Source organism: Bombina bombina, chromosome 2 (assembly GCF_027579735.1).
Source record: "Bombina bombina isolate aBomBom1 chromosome 2, aBomBom1.pri, whole genome shotgun sequence".
NCBI lineage: Eukaryota > Metazoa > Chordata > Amphibia > Anura > Bombinatoridae > Bombina > Bombina bombina.
In genome coordinates this window covers 113,984,823-114,002,720 of record NC_069500.1, presented here as the reverse complement: position 1 = coordinate 114,002,720, position 17,898 = coordinate 113,984,823, and the positions used below count along the sequence as shown (strand labels likewise).

The following is a 17,898-nucleotide window of genomic DNA, read 5'->3' as shown; positions in this document are numbered from 1 at the left end:
ACTTTTTTTTTGGAGTTGGGGGGGCCCTTCTTAGATTCTTCTACCTGGGCCCTGTGGTTTCTAGTTACAACTCTGTCCAAAGATAAACCTAAATGTGCAATTATTCATACATTTCCTAATCTGCTGCTGATAAAATTGGAAACATATTAACGGAAAACTATTTTACAGTAAACTGTCCCTTTAAGTGATATAGGTAGGGTAGTTAAGTACTGACCTGACAGGGGATAATAAATATATATAAATTGCTGGGTTTCATATACATTTGTCAACTACTTCTTTGTTTTTGTGTGTTTTTGTGTTTCAATTAGTTTTTAGGAATCAATAGGAATACTTAGCAGCCATCCATGCATAGTTTTAGACGATGTTCTAAAGAATAGTATGCAGATGCATTCAAATTATTTAGGAGCCAGAACTCAAATTTCGGGTGCCATGGCAACCAGGATTATAAACTAGTATAATTATGTTCTATTGATTTTATTCTATTTATTAATAAATAAGCAAATCCTGCTTATACAAATCATAATTGATAAGTGAGCGTGTAGCTAAAATTATTCTGTGATGTACCATGAACCATAAGTAAAATAATATTTTAATATGTAAATTAATATATACCACTTTGGTAGTGTTGGGCTAGAAAAATAGCAGAGGTCAGCAGTGTTCCTTGGCTGCCAGTAATTTATTTGGCAAATTAAAATGGAAAAGTCAAGTTTCAATCATAAGGTGATGTCACAGGATATTTAATAAACAGTATAAATAGTTATTTGATAAGGAATGTTAAATGGATAGTTTTCTTAAGGTTAAAGATTAAAATAAGGCTAAAGATTAAAATTATATTACGGTAGTGATATTTGAAACAATAGAAGCCCCCATTACATTCCGTCAGAATTTCAATGGGAAGTACCTCATGTGGGTTTTCATAGAGGTTTTAAATGTAGAGCCCTTCATTGAATAAACTTCCTTTAGCGATGGTAATGGGTAACACTGTGAGGGACTTCTGGAATGCCCGGGATAAGCATAAGGCTATCCTACGTACTAGATACCTTTACACTTTTAGGAAATTGTGGACAAACTTGTTAGGCCTATGGTTCTTATCTGCCCTCAAAATCTATGTTACTAAAATAAGAAACTGATAATTGCACTACTATCCCCCCTTGAAAAGCTTGCAGCCTCATGTACTGTAATGAAGACTCACAGAAATGTTATGCCATATACTTTTGCAAAAATGTTTCTGTTAAAAGCCACCACTGCTAGAGCAGTCACTAATAATATGCACTTGACTCTCTGCCAATATGCAATGCACTGAATGATGTGTTTTCAAGAAGTCAATTCACTTACCAAAATATTTTGAATGCTTAAAACTTTTACTTTTATTTGTATTGGTTTATTTATATGTGTATGTGTGTGTGTGTGTATGGATATGTGTGTGTATATGTGTTTGTGTGTATGGATATGTGTGTGTGTGTGTGTATGTCTATGTGTTTGTGTGTGTGTATGGATATGTGTGTGTATGGATATGTGTGTGTGTGTATGTCTATGTGTGTTTGTATTGATATGTGTGTGTGTGTATGTCTATGTGTGTGATTATGGATATGTGTGTGTGTATGGATATCTGTGTGTGTGTGTCTATGTGTTTGTGTATGTCTATGTGTTTGTGTATGTTTATGTGTGGGTGTGTGTGTATGTCTATGTGTTTGTGTATGGATATGTTTGTGTGTATGTCTATGTGTATGGATAAGTAAAAGAGAGAGATAGGTGCGCTAGGCCAAATAGATAACCAAACACCCCCTTAAAAAGACAAATATCCCTACAATTGTCTAAAATCAGAGAGAATAATACAGGTACTAAGGGAGGCGCTAAAAAAGCCAAAGGTATCAAGCACTTATACAATTTAATAAAAACACATATGCATACAATATCAATATATAAAAGGGGACGTCTCCCCAAAACGAATACTAATATTTAATTACTTAAAATACTAAAAAATACAATTGATATAAATTCCCACAGATAAAAACCTACAGTCTGTATAGAGCAGTCCCAATCAGTTCGTTATAATGAGGTCAGAAAGAAATGTCTTTTCTCCATATAAAAAGTAACTGAATAAGCGGTCAGCGTTTCATTAGTCAAATACCACCAAGCTGCAAAAATTGATAGAACAATTGATAGACCAAATTGCTGCCAAACAGTGTAAGTAGATAATTATATACTTGCAATTCCAAAGTCCTCTTACTGTGTAAGATATCACTTTAGCAAACCATTCAGCTGTGTACTTTACCAGATCCTTATACGTGAGGTGGATGTCTTTTCCCCTAGCCCGGTATTCACCTCGAGCGGGGCCGACTGAAACTTTCTGGCGTCTGACGTCACTGAAAGATGTTCCGGTTCAGGAGAAGAAGTCGATTCCTGCGCTTACTTCTATGACCTGTAGTCACGGTCCTCTCAGATGAGCCCTGCACTTAGTGCTTATAGCACGCAAGGGATTGGATACTGGGCAATGTGAATGATATCCCAGAATTGCTGCCAAACAAGATGATTTACTCCTATTTAGGAGAAAAATAGTTCCAAAATGTATAACCCGGGTTATTAAGTAGGATATGTAGATTGTTGTCACAGGAATAGAAACAACACCACTGCCAACACACACGACGCGTTTCGCCCTCCTATGGGCTTTATCAAGATAGTGGTGGCAAGTGTGAATGCCCTTATTTAAAGGGGTGTCTTTCAGTCTGATTGGTGGTGGTTTCAATTAGCAGAATTGCCTTAAGGTGGTATTTTGACTTTTAGTAGCAACTTCTTTTTAAGGTGGTCTTTTTCTCTTCTAACCTTTTAAATAAAATCATACAGTCTTACTGTTAAAGGGACCTCACAATCGTACCAGAAAAAAGATTTGCAATAGATTAATAAATAGATTATTCATAAATTAATAGTCATCCATCTTTGACGGGACCTCTATGTGTAATTAGAAGGAGATACAAAATCAATTTATCACTACAAACTGGCTCAATGGCTTCCTATTAAAGTGCTGTGTAAATATATCAAATGTAATTACATGAGTATACCATAAAATGTGCTGATAAAATTACATAAATCTCATAATAAAGTGCAAAGTTAGATTATAATCTTACAAGTGAAAAAAAAAAAAATTCTAATACCTATGTATGTGTAAAATAATCTAAAATAATATATCATTCAAATAAAAAGGGAGAGAGATCTAATTCAGAATTTAACCCTTTAGGATATAGAGTGTCATACTTATAGATATATTCTGCTTCCCTTATAAGGAGGGTTTTCTCGATATTACCACCTCTCCAATGATTGTTTATTTTAAGAATACCCCAATATTTTAAATCCCTAGTATTACCATGGTGAACTTCCTTAAAGTGCTTATATAAATGTGTGTCCTCTTTTTCTTTTTCTATACAAAGAAGGTGTTCTCTTATTCTATCCCGGAGACTCCTCTTGGTTTCTCCGAAATAGAACAAGTTGCATGTGCATTTCAATACATAAATAATATTCTTATGAGTGCATCTAATAATTCCCTTTATCGTGATATCTTAACCCAAACTATTAATTTTCAGATTCTTCAATTTTGAGCTATGTGTGCATGCTTTACATGTGTAGCAGGGAAAGAAACCTGCTACACTTCTACCCTCCAGATCTAATTGTTTTTGGTCTCTTGTCTTCTTTCGTATTTCACTAGGGGCCAGAGTTGTTTTAAAATTCTTTGCTCTCTTAAAAATAAAGGTCGGTCTGTCCGCCAACTGATTCCCTATAATGTTATCCTCTTTTAATAAGTGCCAGTTCCTTTTAATAATTTTTTTAATCAGATAATGGTCTGCGTTATAATCCGTTATAAATGGAACAATAATTTTGTCTCCTTTAATAATTTCCTTTGTTTGATAATTTAGAAGATCATCCCTATTCTTCATTTGTGCTTTTTTTATAGCCCCTGTAATATTTTCCTCCTCATAACCCTTTACAGTAAATTTATCTGCTAGGGCTACTACCTGTCTTTCAAAGTCCTCAATACGTGAGCAGAGCAAAGAATTTTAAAACAACTCTGGCCCCTAGTGAAATACGAAAGAAGACAAGAGACCAAAAACAATTAGATCTGGAGGGTAGAAGTGTAGCAGGTTTCTTTCCCTGCTACACATGTAAAGCATGCACACATAGCTCAAAATTGAAGAATCTGAAAATTAATAGTTTGGGTGAAGATATCACGATAAAGGGAATTATTAGATGCACTCATAAGAATATTATTTATGTATTGAAATGCACATGCAACTTGTTCTATTTCGGAGAAACCAAGAGGAGTCTCCGGGATAGAATAAGAGAACACCTTCTTTGTATAGAAAAAGAAAAAGAGGACACACATTTATATAAGCACTTTAAGGAAGTTCACCATGGTAATACTAGGGATTTAAAATATTGGGGTATTCTTAAAATAAACAATCATTGGAGAGGTGGTAATATCGAGAAAACCCTCCTTATAAGGGAAGCAGAATATATCTATAAGTATGACACTCTATATCCTAAAGGGTTAAATTCTGAATTAGATCTCTCTCCCTTTTTATTTGAATGATATATTATTTTAGATTATTTTACACATACATAGGTATTAGAATTTTTTTTTTTTTTCACTTGTAAGATTATAATCTAACTTTGCACTTTATTATGAGATTTATGTAATTTTATCAGCACATTTTATGGTATACTCATGTAATTACATTTGATATATTTACACAGCACTTTAATAGGAAGCCATTGAGCCAGTTTGTAGTGATAAATTGATTTTGTATCTCCTTCTAATTACACATAGAGGTCCCGTCAAAGATGGATGACTATTAATTTATGAATAATCTATTTATTAATCTATTGCAAATCTTTTTTCTGGTACGATTGTGAGGTCCCTTTAACAGTAAGACTGTATGATTTTATTTAAAAGGTTAGAAGAGAAAAAGACCACCTTAAAAAGAAGTTGCTACTAAAAGTCAAAATACCACCTTAAGGCAATTCTGCTAATTGAAACCACCACCAATCAGACTGAAAGACACCCCTTTAAATAAGGGCATTCACACTTGCCACCACTATCTTGATAAAGCCCATAGGAGGGCGAAACGCGTCGTGTGTGTTGGCAGTGGTGTTGTTTCTATTCCTGTGACAACAATCTACATATCCTACTTAATAACCCGGGTTATACATTTTGGAACTATTTTTCTCCTAAATAGGAGTAAATCATCTTGTTTGGCAGCAATTCTGGGATATCATTCACATTGCCCAGTATCCAATCCCTTGCGTGCTATAAGCACTAAGTGCAGGGCTCATCTGAGAGGACCATGACTACAGGTCATAGAAGTAAGCGCAGGAATCGACTTCTTCTCCTGAACCGGAACATCTTTCAGTGACGTCAGACGCCAGAAAGTTTCAGTCGGCCCCGCTCGAGGTGAATACCGGGCTAGGGGAAAAGACATCCACCTCACGTATAAGGATCTGGTAAAGTACACGGCTGAATGGTTTGCTAAAGTGATATCTTACACAGTAAGAGGACTTTGGAATTGCAAGTATATAATTATCTACTTACACTGTTTGGCAGCAATTTGGTCTATCAATTGTTCTATCAATTTGGCAGCTTGGTGGTATTTGACTAATGAAACGCTGACCGCTTATTCAGTTACTTTTTATATGGAGAAAAGACATTTCTTTCTGACCTCATTATAACGAACTGATTGGGACTGCTCTATACAGACTGTAGGTTTTTATCTGTGGGAATTTATATCAATTGTATTTTTTAGTATTTTAAGTAATTAAATATTAGTATTCGTTTTGGGGAGACGTCCCCTTTTATATATTGATATTGTATGCATATGTGTTTTTATTAAATTTTATAAGTGCTTGATACCTTTGGCTTTTTTAGCGCCTCCCTTAGTACCTGTATTATTCTATGTGTATGGATATGTGTGTGTGTGTGTGTATGTCTATGTGTTTGTGTATGGATATGTGTGTGTGTGTGTGTGTGTGTGTATGTCTATGTGTGTTTGTATTGATATGTGTGTGTGTGTATGTCTATGTGTGTGATTATGGATATGTGTGTGTGTATGGATATGTGTGTGTGTGTGTGTGTCTATGTGTTTGTGTATGTCTATGTGTTTGTGTATGTTTATGTGTGGGTGTGTGTGTATGTCTATGTGTTTGTGTATGGATATGTGTGTGTGAGTGTGTATGGTTATGTGTTTGTGTATGTCTATGTGTTTGTGTGTGTGTGTGTGTATGGATACGTGTGTGTGTGTGTGTATGTCTATGTGTTTGTGTATGGATATGTGTGTATGTGTGTGTGTGTGTGTGTGTATGTCTATGTGTGTGTGTATGTCTATGTGTGTGATTATGGATATGTGTGTGTATGGATATGTGTGTGTGTGTGTGTCTATGTGTTTGTGTATGTCTATGTGTTTGTGTATGTTTATGTGTGGGTGTGTGGGTGTATGTCTATGTGTTTGTGTATGGATATGTGTGTGTGAGTGTGTATGTCTATGTGTTTGTGTGTGTGTGTGTGTGTGTGTGTATGGATATGTGTGTGTGTGTGTATGTCTATGTGTTTGTGTGTGTGTGTGTATGGATATGTGTTTGTATGGATATGTGTGTGTGTATGGATATGTGTGCATGTTTGTGTGTGTGTTAGTGTCATTATAAATAATTTGACCGCTAAAATAAATGTTTATCTTTCAAGGAAAAAACAAGAAGGGTAGACATTGTGAAGCAATTGTTCAACAGAAAATGGATTGGTTGTTTTCCCGTTAGCAGGTGTAAATATTTAGTTTTCTCCACGTCACTTTTAATGTTGTTTATTACTAAAGGTCACAGCCCTGTGTGTTGACCAGGCTTTGTGAATAACTGCTATTTATGTATTTGTATTTGTGTTTTGTTGTAGAGAACTTTAGATAAGAACCCATTTAAAAAAAAAAAAAAACTTCAGAGAGTTAGACAAGAGCTAATCACACAAATAAAGGGACTTTAAACACCTTGAGATTGTAATATAAAATGTTTAGTTATTTGTATTAAAAAAAATTTCATTATACTTGTTATTTATTCTGCTCCCTTTTCCTCAGTTTAGCTCAGAAAATTGTGGGCTTTCCAATTCCCCTGATATTCTATAAAGTAATAGGTGCCATCATGTTGAAACCTATGTTTCCCTAATGTAATATTTTGTGCTCAGGATAATTAGGGACATATAAAGTGTGCAACCTTGTGTAATATAGAGGCTTTAAACCATATAAATAGTTTTTTTAACATTGGACACGGAAAGACTTCCAGTGGGTGGCGCATCAAGATGGCCTTTAACTATTACTGCTCCATGTTAGTCATCAGCTTTTGAAATAATTAGTTGTCACAATACTCACCATCCGTTCCTCCCTTGGCAATATTAGTGCCTGGGAAGCCTTGAGAATCTTCTTGCCGACTAGGAGTCATTTAACCTCTATAATAGAACTCAGTGTTCTGCCCATCAGTTTACCTTCCAATTTTTTTGTTAGAATGTATCACTTAGTTACTAAGTGGAATGATATTTTCACACCCGCATTTGTCTCCTTATAAAGTAGTTCTAGCAGAAAGACTGAATTCCTGGGAGGACTGACTGCAGACCGCATTGGTGATTACTTAGTGGATGGGATGCCTGAAGCGGAATTGCCTTATCCTATTTTTTTTTAGACGATTCTCCTCAACAGCACTCCAGCCGTTCTGTCAATTTTTGCTACCCGTCAAATTTTGTTACCCTCTCATTCCACATGCGCACACATTACGTCACTGCATTCCACATATGTTGTAAAGAATGTTTGGAATGCAGTAATGTATGCGCGCTCATGCAAATCTCGACACACGCACTCTCGATATGTAAATAAAATTAACTGAACAGTTTCTCTAACATTAATTTGCAGCTCCATATATCATAACAATTAAAGGTTACTCCCAAATTCATTAACTTACCTTTAATTGTGATGATATATGGAGCTGATATATGGAGCTGCAAATACATATTGAGGGTGCACGCGGCACGCATGCACAGAAAAAGCTTCAAGATTTGCTATCCACCCGTCAAATTTTGCTACCCTTCTCAGTGTGCATGAGCGCACTTACATCACTGCATTCCAAACATGCTTTACAACATATGTGGCAGTGACGTAATGTGTGCAGATGCGCAATGAAAGGGTAGCAAAATTAGATGGGTAGCAAAAATCGACCGAACACTGGCTCTACATTGCCTTATCCCAATTCTTCAGTGATTGTGCTCTTCAACAACACTCCAGTTGACACAGAACCGCAAAAGGACATGAACTCAAGATTGAGGGGGGTCCGGGAATAAAGGCTCTACGTACCCTTCTGCCCTATTGGCGAATAGGGTAATGGAGGACGCTTTGATGACTTTCTCTTTTCACTTTGGGCAATCTAGTTCACTTATCCCCTTGCCTGATGCACTTCTCTATTCATGCAACCTCACACACCAAAAGTTATGGCTGATCCTGTGTGCTGGGAAGGATACACTGAAAGCAGAAGTGGGTTAAAGGGACAGTCAACACCCGGCAGAACTTAATACCATCATTTAGATACTCAGAATAAGATGCGCCTGCACCACCTCTCATGTTAAATACCTCTAATGATATGGAGTAATCGTCCACAGCACATGTTTTTCAACTGTAGACATGTCCGCCAAACTCCACCCAACGTAACATAATACGTTTCTTTTTAAAATAAACAGCCAATCAGAATAGAATCCTCTGTCGGATTCTTTACCCGCAGTCACGGCGATTCCCAGCAGCAGTTCAAATTTCTGCTTGCGGACGGACAGGACTTTCTAATACGCATGTGCATTAGCAAGAACACGAACGAGCATTGAGTTCTATAGAGAAAGGGGATGAAGGAAGAGGGGGAGGAGTTTGGCGGCCATATCTACAGCTGAAAAACGTATGTGCTGTGGACGATTACTCCATATCGTTAGAGGTATTTGACATAGGAGGTGGTGCAGGCGCATCTTATTCTATGTATCTAAATGATGGTATTAAGTTCTGCCGGGTGTTGACTGTCCCTTTAATCTACTGTTGTAACGGCTGCAGTTTTAGTGTCATTGCCTACCACTTAACTCTCTATCTCTCAGCAGCTGTTTTGTGATCACTAATTCTTACTGGGCTTATATACATCAATATGCAATAATTTTGTTGAATGTTGAAATGTAAAGCAATTTTGTTTAGGAATGTTTGCTGCTCGTTTCCTTGTGCATCAGAATAGCTTCCAAGAAGGGACTGAAACATGTTATGACAATCTAGAATTTTGTACTTAGGTATGTTTTAGCTGATAAAAACTGAGAATATGTGATACCAAAGTTTTCATTTACCTTGTCCCTAAGTTAACTTGAGTGGTTCGCTCTCACCATTGTTTCTCTTACAGTAATATATAGAAGTCATTGACTCATTTTGGCCTATTCTTTACAAGTAAATTCTCTCATCATTAAAGATAATGTCCAGTTAAATATAATTTGGATTATTATAGCCTTGGTGTATAAATAATCTAGATTTTATTAAAGACAGGAGGCGAATATTTTGCAAATTCCGAACAGCAGCAAAGAAAATTGAACTGAAAATTTGCATTAAAATTGTCAGTCAGAGTCTGCTAGCTGTGCAGCTCACTCATAAGACATATGGTGACAATGATGGCCCAAACCCATAAAATGAGATGAAGTCCTAATTGTTATTTGTGTTTAAATTTAGTTAATATGCACCATGATCCAGTCTCATTATTGTGCTTTTAAAGGAATAGTTTAATCAAAATTAAACGTTCATGATTCAGATAGAGCCGGCAATTTTAAGCAACTTTCTAAATTACTCCTATTATCAAATTTTCTTTGTTCTGTTTGTATCTTTATTTGAAAAAGCAAGAATGTAAGCATAGGAGCCGGCCCATTTTTGGTTCAGGACCTGGATAGCACTTTCTGATTGGTGTCTAAATGTAGCCACCAATCAGCAAGCATTACCCAGGTGCTGAACCAAAAATGGGCTGGCTTGTAAGCTTACATTTAAATAAAGATACCAAGAGAACGAAGAAAAATTGATAATAGGAGTAAATTAGAAAGTTGCTTAAAATTGCATGCTCTATCTGATTCTAAGCTGCCGTGATACTGTACGTATGTTAACCAATGAAATTCAAGTGATCTGCGTATCACATTCAGTGTATGTGTTTCATTGTTTTAATCTGCGTATCACTCCCTCAAGACAGTTTCTATAATGACTGTGTCTTCAGCTGTTTGCATTATCTCAAGCTCTCAATAAAGAGTATTAATAAAACCTGTACACAGCCTTTCTTTGCACACTTTATCTGTCCCTATTTGTGCTCAGCAGATGAGATAAGGTAAAGGAAACCAAGGTTCCAAGATGGCGGCACCCATTACTTTCTAAAAGCTAAAGTACTTTATAGAACATAAAATGTTACACTTCTTTCTTTAGTATGGAAACAACTAATGTAATGTTAACACATTTATATAGATAATATTCACAAGCTAATCTCTGCTTTGGAGACGTCATTATATCTATTGTTACTCTTTGTTTAATGTCCCTTATTTGTATCTAAATAAATTTCTAACATATTTTAAATAAGCACAATGTCTTCCATATTCAGTATTATACTGGTCTGAAATACATTTTCTTCTAATTAAATCACTGCTTAATTAATTCACATTTTGTAATTTGATTCTGGAGATTGTTAGCAATAAATTCTAATTATTTCACCAATTTTGATTGTTCACCAAAGTCATGTTTATATTTCATCACATTTAATGGCATGTTAAAGAATCCCCTGAAAAAGATTTTGTCACATTTCTTCTTAATTTCATGTTTTGTCACTTTCTAATGGCTTCTTTCATTTTTTTTCTCTACGTAATTAGGAAAGTAACGAAATCCTATTAGTGGATCTAAACACTGAAATCGACACCAATCAAAACTGTATTAATAAAGGAAATCCCTTTTCATCAAATGGAATCATCCGTACTTGTTCTTCTGTTTCTCATTCCAAAGCTCAGTCACCTTTCTTATCTGAAAATCCATTTTCTTCCAATCTCAGCTTTTTCCCTGCACCAAATCCAGATCCTTTTTGTGATGATCCTTTCTCTGCTCAAGATAAATCAACTTCTTCTTCTTCTTCACATGATTTTTCCAAATCTGTAAAACATAGAGAACACCTTAAAAGTTCACTTAATGGTTCAGAAGGCAATGGTGCTTTGACTAATGATATTGAATTTGGACAGCAATTTGACCAGATTGCTAACCAGTCTTTTAAACAAGAAGCAATGTCTGACCAGTGGCCTCTTAATAATTCCCAATCACTGCCAAGAGCAAGGACTCAGAATGGTATAATAGAAAAACCCCAAAATGGTCCTTCACCAAATCCGTTTGCTGAGTGCCCGTCCAAAGTAGTGGATCTGCAAAATAGAAATGGAGTGAGAAGGAATTCTGAAAACAATTCCAGTCTCAAGACAGACTCTGTCAGTGACTCTATAAGTATTATTCCCCCTCCGCAAAATACCAAGCCCGGAAGAGGCAGGAGATGTATGAAGGTGATGTTTTACCTGTTTGTGTTTTACAGTTTCACATTACGTTTCATTAAAGGAAAGTCTTCTACTGCTATAAACCAATTCAAATATGATTATTTCTTAAAAGGGGAATTAAACTCAAAACATGATTCCACATAACATTTATGGATATTAAAGGGATATAAAAGGCAAATCTAATGTACTAGAGCATTTTATTATTGCAGTTTTGCTTGTGCAGAACTATGTGTTTAACATCCGTAAATGTTGAATACATAAAGTCAGTACCAGAGGTGCGGAGATACACACGGACAGTGATCTGCAGTTATAAACATATGTTGCTCCAGATTGGCTTAGTAGCCATGTTCAGGTCAGGACCAGTAGGGCATTGCCACTCCCTTTGGGGGTTAAACACATACGCCTAGATTACAAGTTGGGGGCTGACTGCAGCGCACGTGTGATATGTTTTTTCTTTAGGCTCGAGTGTCTTCAGCCTCGCTTGCCTCACCAGTCCTTATGTTATTAAATACGTCTCGCTAGCCTCACCAGTCCTTATTATTAAATAGTATTTAATAACATAAGGACTGATGAGGATAGCAAGGCTGAAGACGCTCGAGGAAGCCTAAAGAAAAAAACATATCACACGTGCGATGCTGTCAACGCGCGACTTGTAATCTAAGCGATTGTTTTATGTACAAGCATTAGTACAATAATAAAATACTCTTACACGTTACATAATTTTATTATTGCTTTTTTATGACCCCCTCAAACAATCTTATGTTTTTTTGTTATTTATTTTGCCTGCATCTCCTGTCATTTTTATTTTTCCACTGCACCCAGAGGGGCTGGAGTACATACTGTGGGATTCCAGAATCTGACCTTGCAACATTTTATAAAGTGATTGTTTGATTAGTGTACAACCTAATTGGCCACATCAGATGAGACAAGATAAACATATTCAAGAGTTGTTTTTTTTTAAGGTGTAGATCCCTGAAATGCAAACCAATGCATATTTTGCAAACAAAATGCTTTTTATCGTTTATTCTGTATGCAGATCTTTTGCAATGCAGTAATTAAAGGGACAATAAATATATTTTGATAACTGTGCAGTATGTGCACAATTAATAACCACAAAGCTCACAAAAAACAAAAAAGTGTCCTGTGTTCGCTGCTTTATCCAGCGCAGGAAAGCGTCACATTTAACTGAGCAGCTTGATCAAAAACAATTTTAATGGTGAACGGAGGACTTTTTGGGGCCATAAATATAGAGAACATATTATTTTTAAAAAGGTGAGAGTCTCATTGTTTTTATTAATTGTAAACATACTGCACCATTATGGGGGAAATGTACTTTCACTGTCGCTTTAATTGTGGCTATATACTATGCACACTTAAAATGATTTTAATGTTCTTTTAACAATTTTTTTCTTGTTATTTGATTTTCCCTGCATGTTTAACTATTACGAGACTAATACATTTTTTGCTTCCATTGATATGCTGCCATTAATATATAGTAGTGGTGAGTAGTACTTTTTTCTACTGTTTTCTTGTATTTTGCATGTTTATTTTTTAACTTAGGGATTTACAACATTGTTTTACAACAATGTTTACAATATTTTGATCTTCGTCTCAAGCACAATGCAGTGCTGTTAGTAGCTTGGTTTTGTCTTTGGGAATTGTACTGAGCTGCCTTGTTTATGTTCTATGAGCATATACCTTCTGACAGGGAGGTTTAGTAAATGTGTAGAAGAAACAAAATTTTACATGTTTATCCTAATCGTGGTATTTATTTTTGGTGTTAACCATAGGAAACAATATACTGTAGATAATATATCATTTAAATAATCCAGGTCACGTGTACATGTTATTTAAGAATACATATAAAGTTGTGTTTTTCAGTATAAAATTAGTAGTACTGACATGTAACAAGAATAAGAGTATGGAAAATATAATCTGTGTAAATTAGCCTACATGTAACTAATGGAAGGCAATTTGTGATCCTTAGCACCCTTACTGTAAGATACAGGATATTTTACTTACTTGGCACTAAAGACACAAATAATGTAACTAATAATGCTTTTGCTACCAAAGCAAACATTCTGCTGTTATGTGAACATGAAATTCTCTCAACTAGAGATTATCTACACCTCCTAGGGGCAGACTGAACAGTAACCGACTAACAAAGGTGATTTATAAGGGCTAAATACTTCCATTTGGTTGTTTTGTGAATACCACAATATCTGGCTCCCGGAAAGAGGTACCAGAGCGGCAAGTAACATACCCACATCAGGAATTTAATCTGCTTGCTCTGGGCCATCATGGGTTAAATAACTCATATATGTGTGGTCCAAGCAATCATAGGGTTAGATCACATCTCTAAGTGTGTCTTGCAGCAGTAACTTTACCCCTTGATTCTCCAAGTGTAGTTAAAGCAATTAAGGGAAAAATCACTTCTGTCACCCAATTGGACTACAGTTTTGTGTGTGTTACTTAAAGGGACAGTCCACTCCAAAAATATATTGTTTAAAAAGTTAGATAACGCCTTTACTGCCCATTCCCCAGCTTTGCACAACCAACATTGTTCTATTAATATACTTTATAACCTTTAACCATCTAAATGTCTGCCTGTTTCTAAGCCCCTGCAGTTTGCATTTATTTCAGGGCATTTTTATGGCTTTTCATACCAAGACACTGCTCGTTCATGTGTGCTATATATTTATAAAGTTGTGCTCACCACCATGGAGTTATTTGTGAGTCTGCATTGTCTAAACTGCAAGTCTGTAAACAGAACTGAGATAAGGAGGCAGTCTGAGAAGGCTTAGATATAAGGTAATCACAGAGGTTAAAATTATATTAATTTAACCGTGTTGGTTGTAAAAAACTGGGTATAAAAGGGATTATCTATCCTTTTAAAGGGACATGAAAACCAAGAATGTTCTTTCATGATTCCGGCAGAACATACAATTTTACACAACTTTCCAGTTTACTTTAGTTTACAAATTTGCTGCATTCTCTTGGTATCATTTGTTGAACGATCAGCAATGCCTTACTGGTTGCTAACTGAACACATGGGTAAGCCAATGACAATAGTCATATATATGCAGCCCCCAATAAACAGCTAGCACCCAGTTGCTTTGCTGCTTCTGAGCTTACCTAGATCAACCCTTCAACAAAGGATAACAAGGAAGCAAATTAAATAATAGAAGTAAACTTGAAAGCTGATTAAAATTGTATACTCTTTATCAATCACAAATGTCTAATTATGACTTTACTGTCCCTTTAAACAATAAAAATTTTGGAGTAGACTGTCCCTTTAATCATTTTCTGGTCACAAAAACATTTTTCACAGTGAATTTATGTTTTTACCACTAGATGGCATTGTGAGTAATATTCCTTTTTATAGTAATGTCATAATACAGAAGTAATTATTCTGTTTATTGTGGTCATTTTTTTTCATCATGCATGGTTCTTGGAGAGTTATTAAATACCTAAGAATAAAAACATATTTTTGAGAAAAGTAATTTCATTTACTTTCTTCTATTTTTAAAGGAATCAAAATAATTTAACATGTACAAAATAAAGTTTTAAATCAGCATTTTGGATTGCCCTTATCACCTGTTTATAGTACAAAGCATGCATGTTGTGAAACTAAAACCATGCAATAATCCATATATTGTCTATTTTATATACAGCCATCTGCTGATCATTTGCTTGGTTCAGACCTGTTTCCATCTAACTCTGTGACAAACACAGAACCAGTTTCGCCTCCGGCTATCGCTCCACCACCTGCACAAATCAATCCTTTGGATCTTTTTAAAACTAACAGTCAATCAGCTGTAACCACCATTGGAAACCTTGGTAAGTAAAAAAAAAAATGGTTCTAAAAAATGTGCATAAAAAAAGAAAGGTGCGGTGCTAAAGGGACAGTCTACTTGAACATGTTTATTGTTTGAAAAGATAGATAATCCCTTTTTTCTTCTTAAATGGAAAGAGTCCACAGCTGCATTCATTACTTTTGGGAAATAAGAACCTGGCCACCAGGAGGAGGCAAAGACAACCCAACCAAAGGCTTAAATACTCCTTCCATTCCCCTCATTTCCCAGTCATTGTTTGCCTTTCGTCCCAGGAGGTTGGCAGAGAAGTGTCAGAATTTTTCATTTTTGTTTTTTGTCTCTTATGGAGGGTAGTACTCTTCGGCATGGGACAGGAGTTTTAAGTAGTCCTGTCAGTCTCTTAGTAAGGGCTTGGATTAAAGTTAGAGTCCGGAGATGCAGAGAGAGTCTTTCTGCGAAACCATCCTGACTCATATTAACAGCTCCTCAAGCAATCAGCGTTGTCGAACTTCGCTCCCCTGCCTGCTTTCTTCTCTCAAGTCCATGGCGGAGGCGATGCCACCATTCATCACACTTGAAAGGCTGTGTTCCTGTTCCACGGCGTAGATTCCGGTAAGATCGTTTCATTTTACTTTATCGTCAATGTACTGTAATGTGAATGTTTTTCCGAGAGGCTACCAAACCTTTGCTGGTCTAACTATATGACATAAGGGTCTCAGTGAGTCTCTGTTAGTATCTTGGAATCCAGGGTTAATATCTCCTGAGGGGGTTATTAAACAGGGGGGTTTATCATCATGTTTTTATGTGATTCAACCTGCTTATGTGTGATGTTTATGGGCTCGTGGTTCGAATTTTGAGGCCTTTGGAAGTGACGCAGCCTTTTGGTTGGGCATGCTTTTTTGGACTGTACGGTTTACCTTGTGTTCGGCGTGGTTACACTCCATTCCCCATTTCCGCATTCCTGACCATCTGGCAAAGGAGATATTCTAGTCCGCAGGGGTCTGGTCATAGGAGGTGGTGAGTGACCCAGCCACTGTGGGTGTCAGGTGCCGTTTTTGTTTTAATACTTTAGTCCATATTGATATTTTCTCTATCCAGTTATGGAGGATTCTGATGCTGAGACTGTGCTCATTTCAGATTTAGTTATGGAGGATTCTGATTCCGACACTATTTTAATTTCAGATTCAGATTCTTTGTCCAGTGATGACTCTGGATTGGCCTTGTTGACACATGTCGACCAGTTTTGTTACGTATGCCATATGAGAGCGGCTGGTTCCTCGGGCTCGGGGAATCAGGGGACTGCTGAGTCATCCGTCTCTGGGGGCTCTGTCCTCCAAGAGGCGAGTTCCCTACCAATTCATACTTCTACACATGTGGGTAACCCAGTTTTTGGTTCCTCAATGCGGGGTGGCGTGTTCCCCCCGGAGGTTGCAGCACATTTTCGCTTCCAGATAATGTTAGCGATAATCCGTCTGCAGAGTCCAGACGTTCATTTGAGATTGTGCTCATGCCCTATTGTCCTGGGTCTTCCCCCTTGGGGTGGGCCTCTACAGTTCCGGCGGGTGTAACTGTTCCGGAGTGTTGTGCCTTTCGTTACAAGATTGCGCGCCTTAACGTGTTGCTCAGACATCTTTTTCAGTTATTGAATGACCCTATCGTTAACAGATATGGGGACTTTCAGTCTGATAATGCGAATGGTGCACCTCATTAGACATGTGGGATTATCTCCTGTTTGTCATTTGTTTGAGATCTTGCCATTTTTTTTTGTAAGATAGGTCTCCGTTTGGCTGGTCCTTCGGGCAGGCCTGTGTCTTTTGGGCGTTAACCTTTGGGTTGCCTTATATTTTAGATCTCCTTTTGGGGATCTGTGTTCCGGACGTTGGTTGATCCCTGTGGGGACTTGTTTAGCTCGTTTTTGGAGTTGGACTTTATCTAGGGGAGGTTCCTTCATTTGGTCGGAGCTTTCGAGTTCTCTGTGCTGTCCGGACTTTCTGGATATGCTCCATTCCTTTTGTCTGGCTTTTTGGCCAGTCGGGGTGTTTAGTTCCAGGATTTAGTTGCCTGAACTATTAGGTACCCGGACCTGTTTTTTTCTTCCTGAGTCTTCCTCTTTCTGGGGCTTTGCTCCTGTCCCAGTTTTGGATTGTTTGGATCTCAGGGCTGGTCGGGATGTTCCATGGTGGTGGGAACTGGGGCTATGTCCTTGCTCCATCTACCTGACCGGGTCAGGGTTGGCCCGGGCTATTAAAGTATTTATTACACCTTGCCACAGAGTAACCCATGTAATCTGGGGTTAGCTGGATGACTTGCGCCTCAAGAATGGTGGGATCCTACCCAGCTGCTGGCGCTGGATTCCAGTCTTCTGGTGCATTACCCTGTTAGTTTGCCAGGGTACCCGTGGATTCTCTGCTCTGCAGGCGAATGGGTTGGCTGTGTCTCTGTTGGGCGAACTACTTGTGTGTGGGTCCTTTCTAGGATATTTGCGGGGGATTTTTTTCTTCC

At 37.1% G+C, this 17,898-nt stretch overlaps 1 protein-coding gene across 2 annotated transcripts in view; it reads left to right on the top strand.

The window, feature by feature from the left end:
* DAB2 (DAB adaptor protein 2) overlaps positions 1-17,898 on the top strand; it is a 347,304-nt gene that overhangs the window by 243,647 nt on the left and 85,759 nt on the right. Inside the window, exons 10-11 of one of the 2 annotated variants that reach the window (XM_053701225.1) lie at positions 10,922-11,590; positions 15,256-15,421. In XM_053701225.1, coding sequence (XP_053557200.1) covers positions 10,922-11,590; positions 15,256-15,421 — 835 coding nt within the window. The remainder of the gene's footprint in view (positions 1-10,921; positions 11,591-15,255; positions 15,422-17,898) is intronic. The other variant, XM_053701226.1, reaches the window with a different exon arrangement.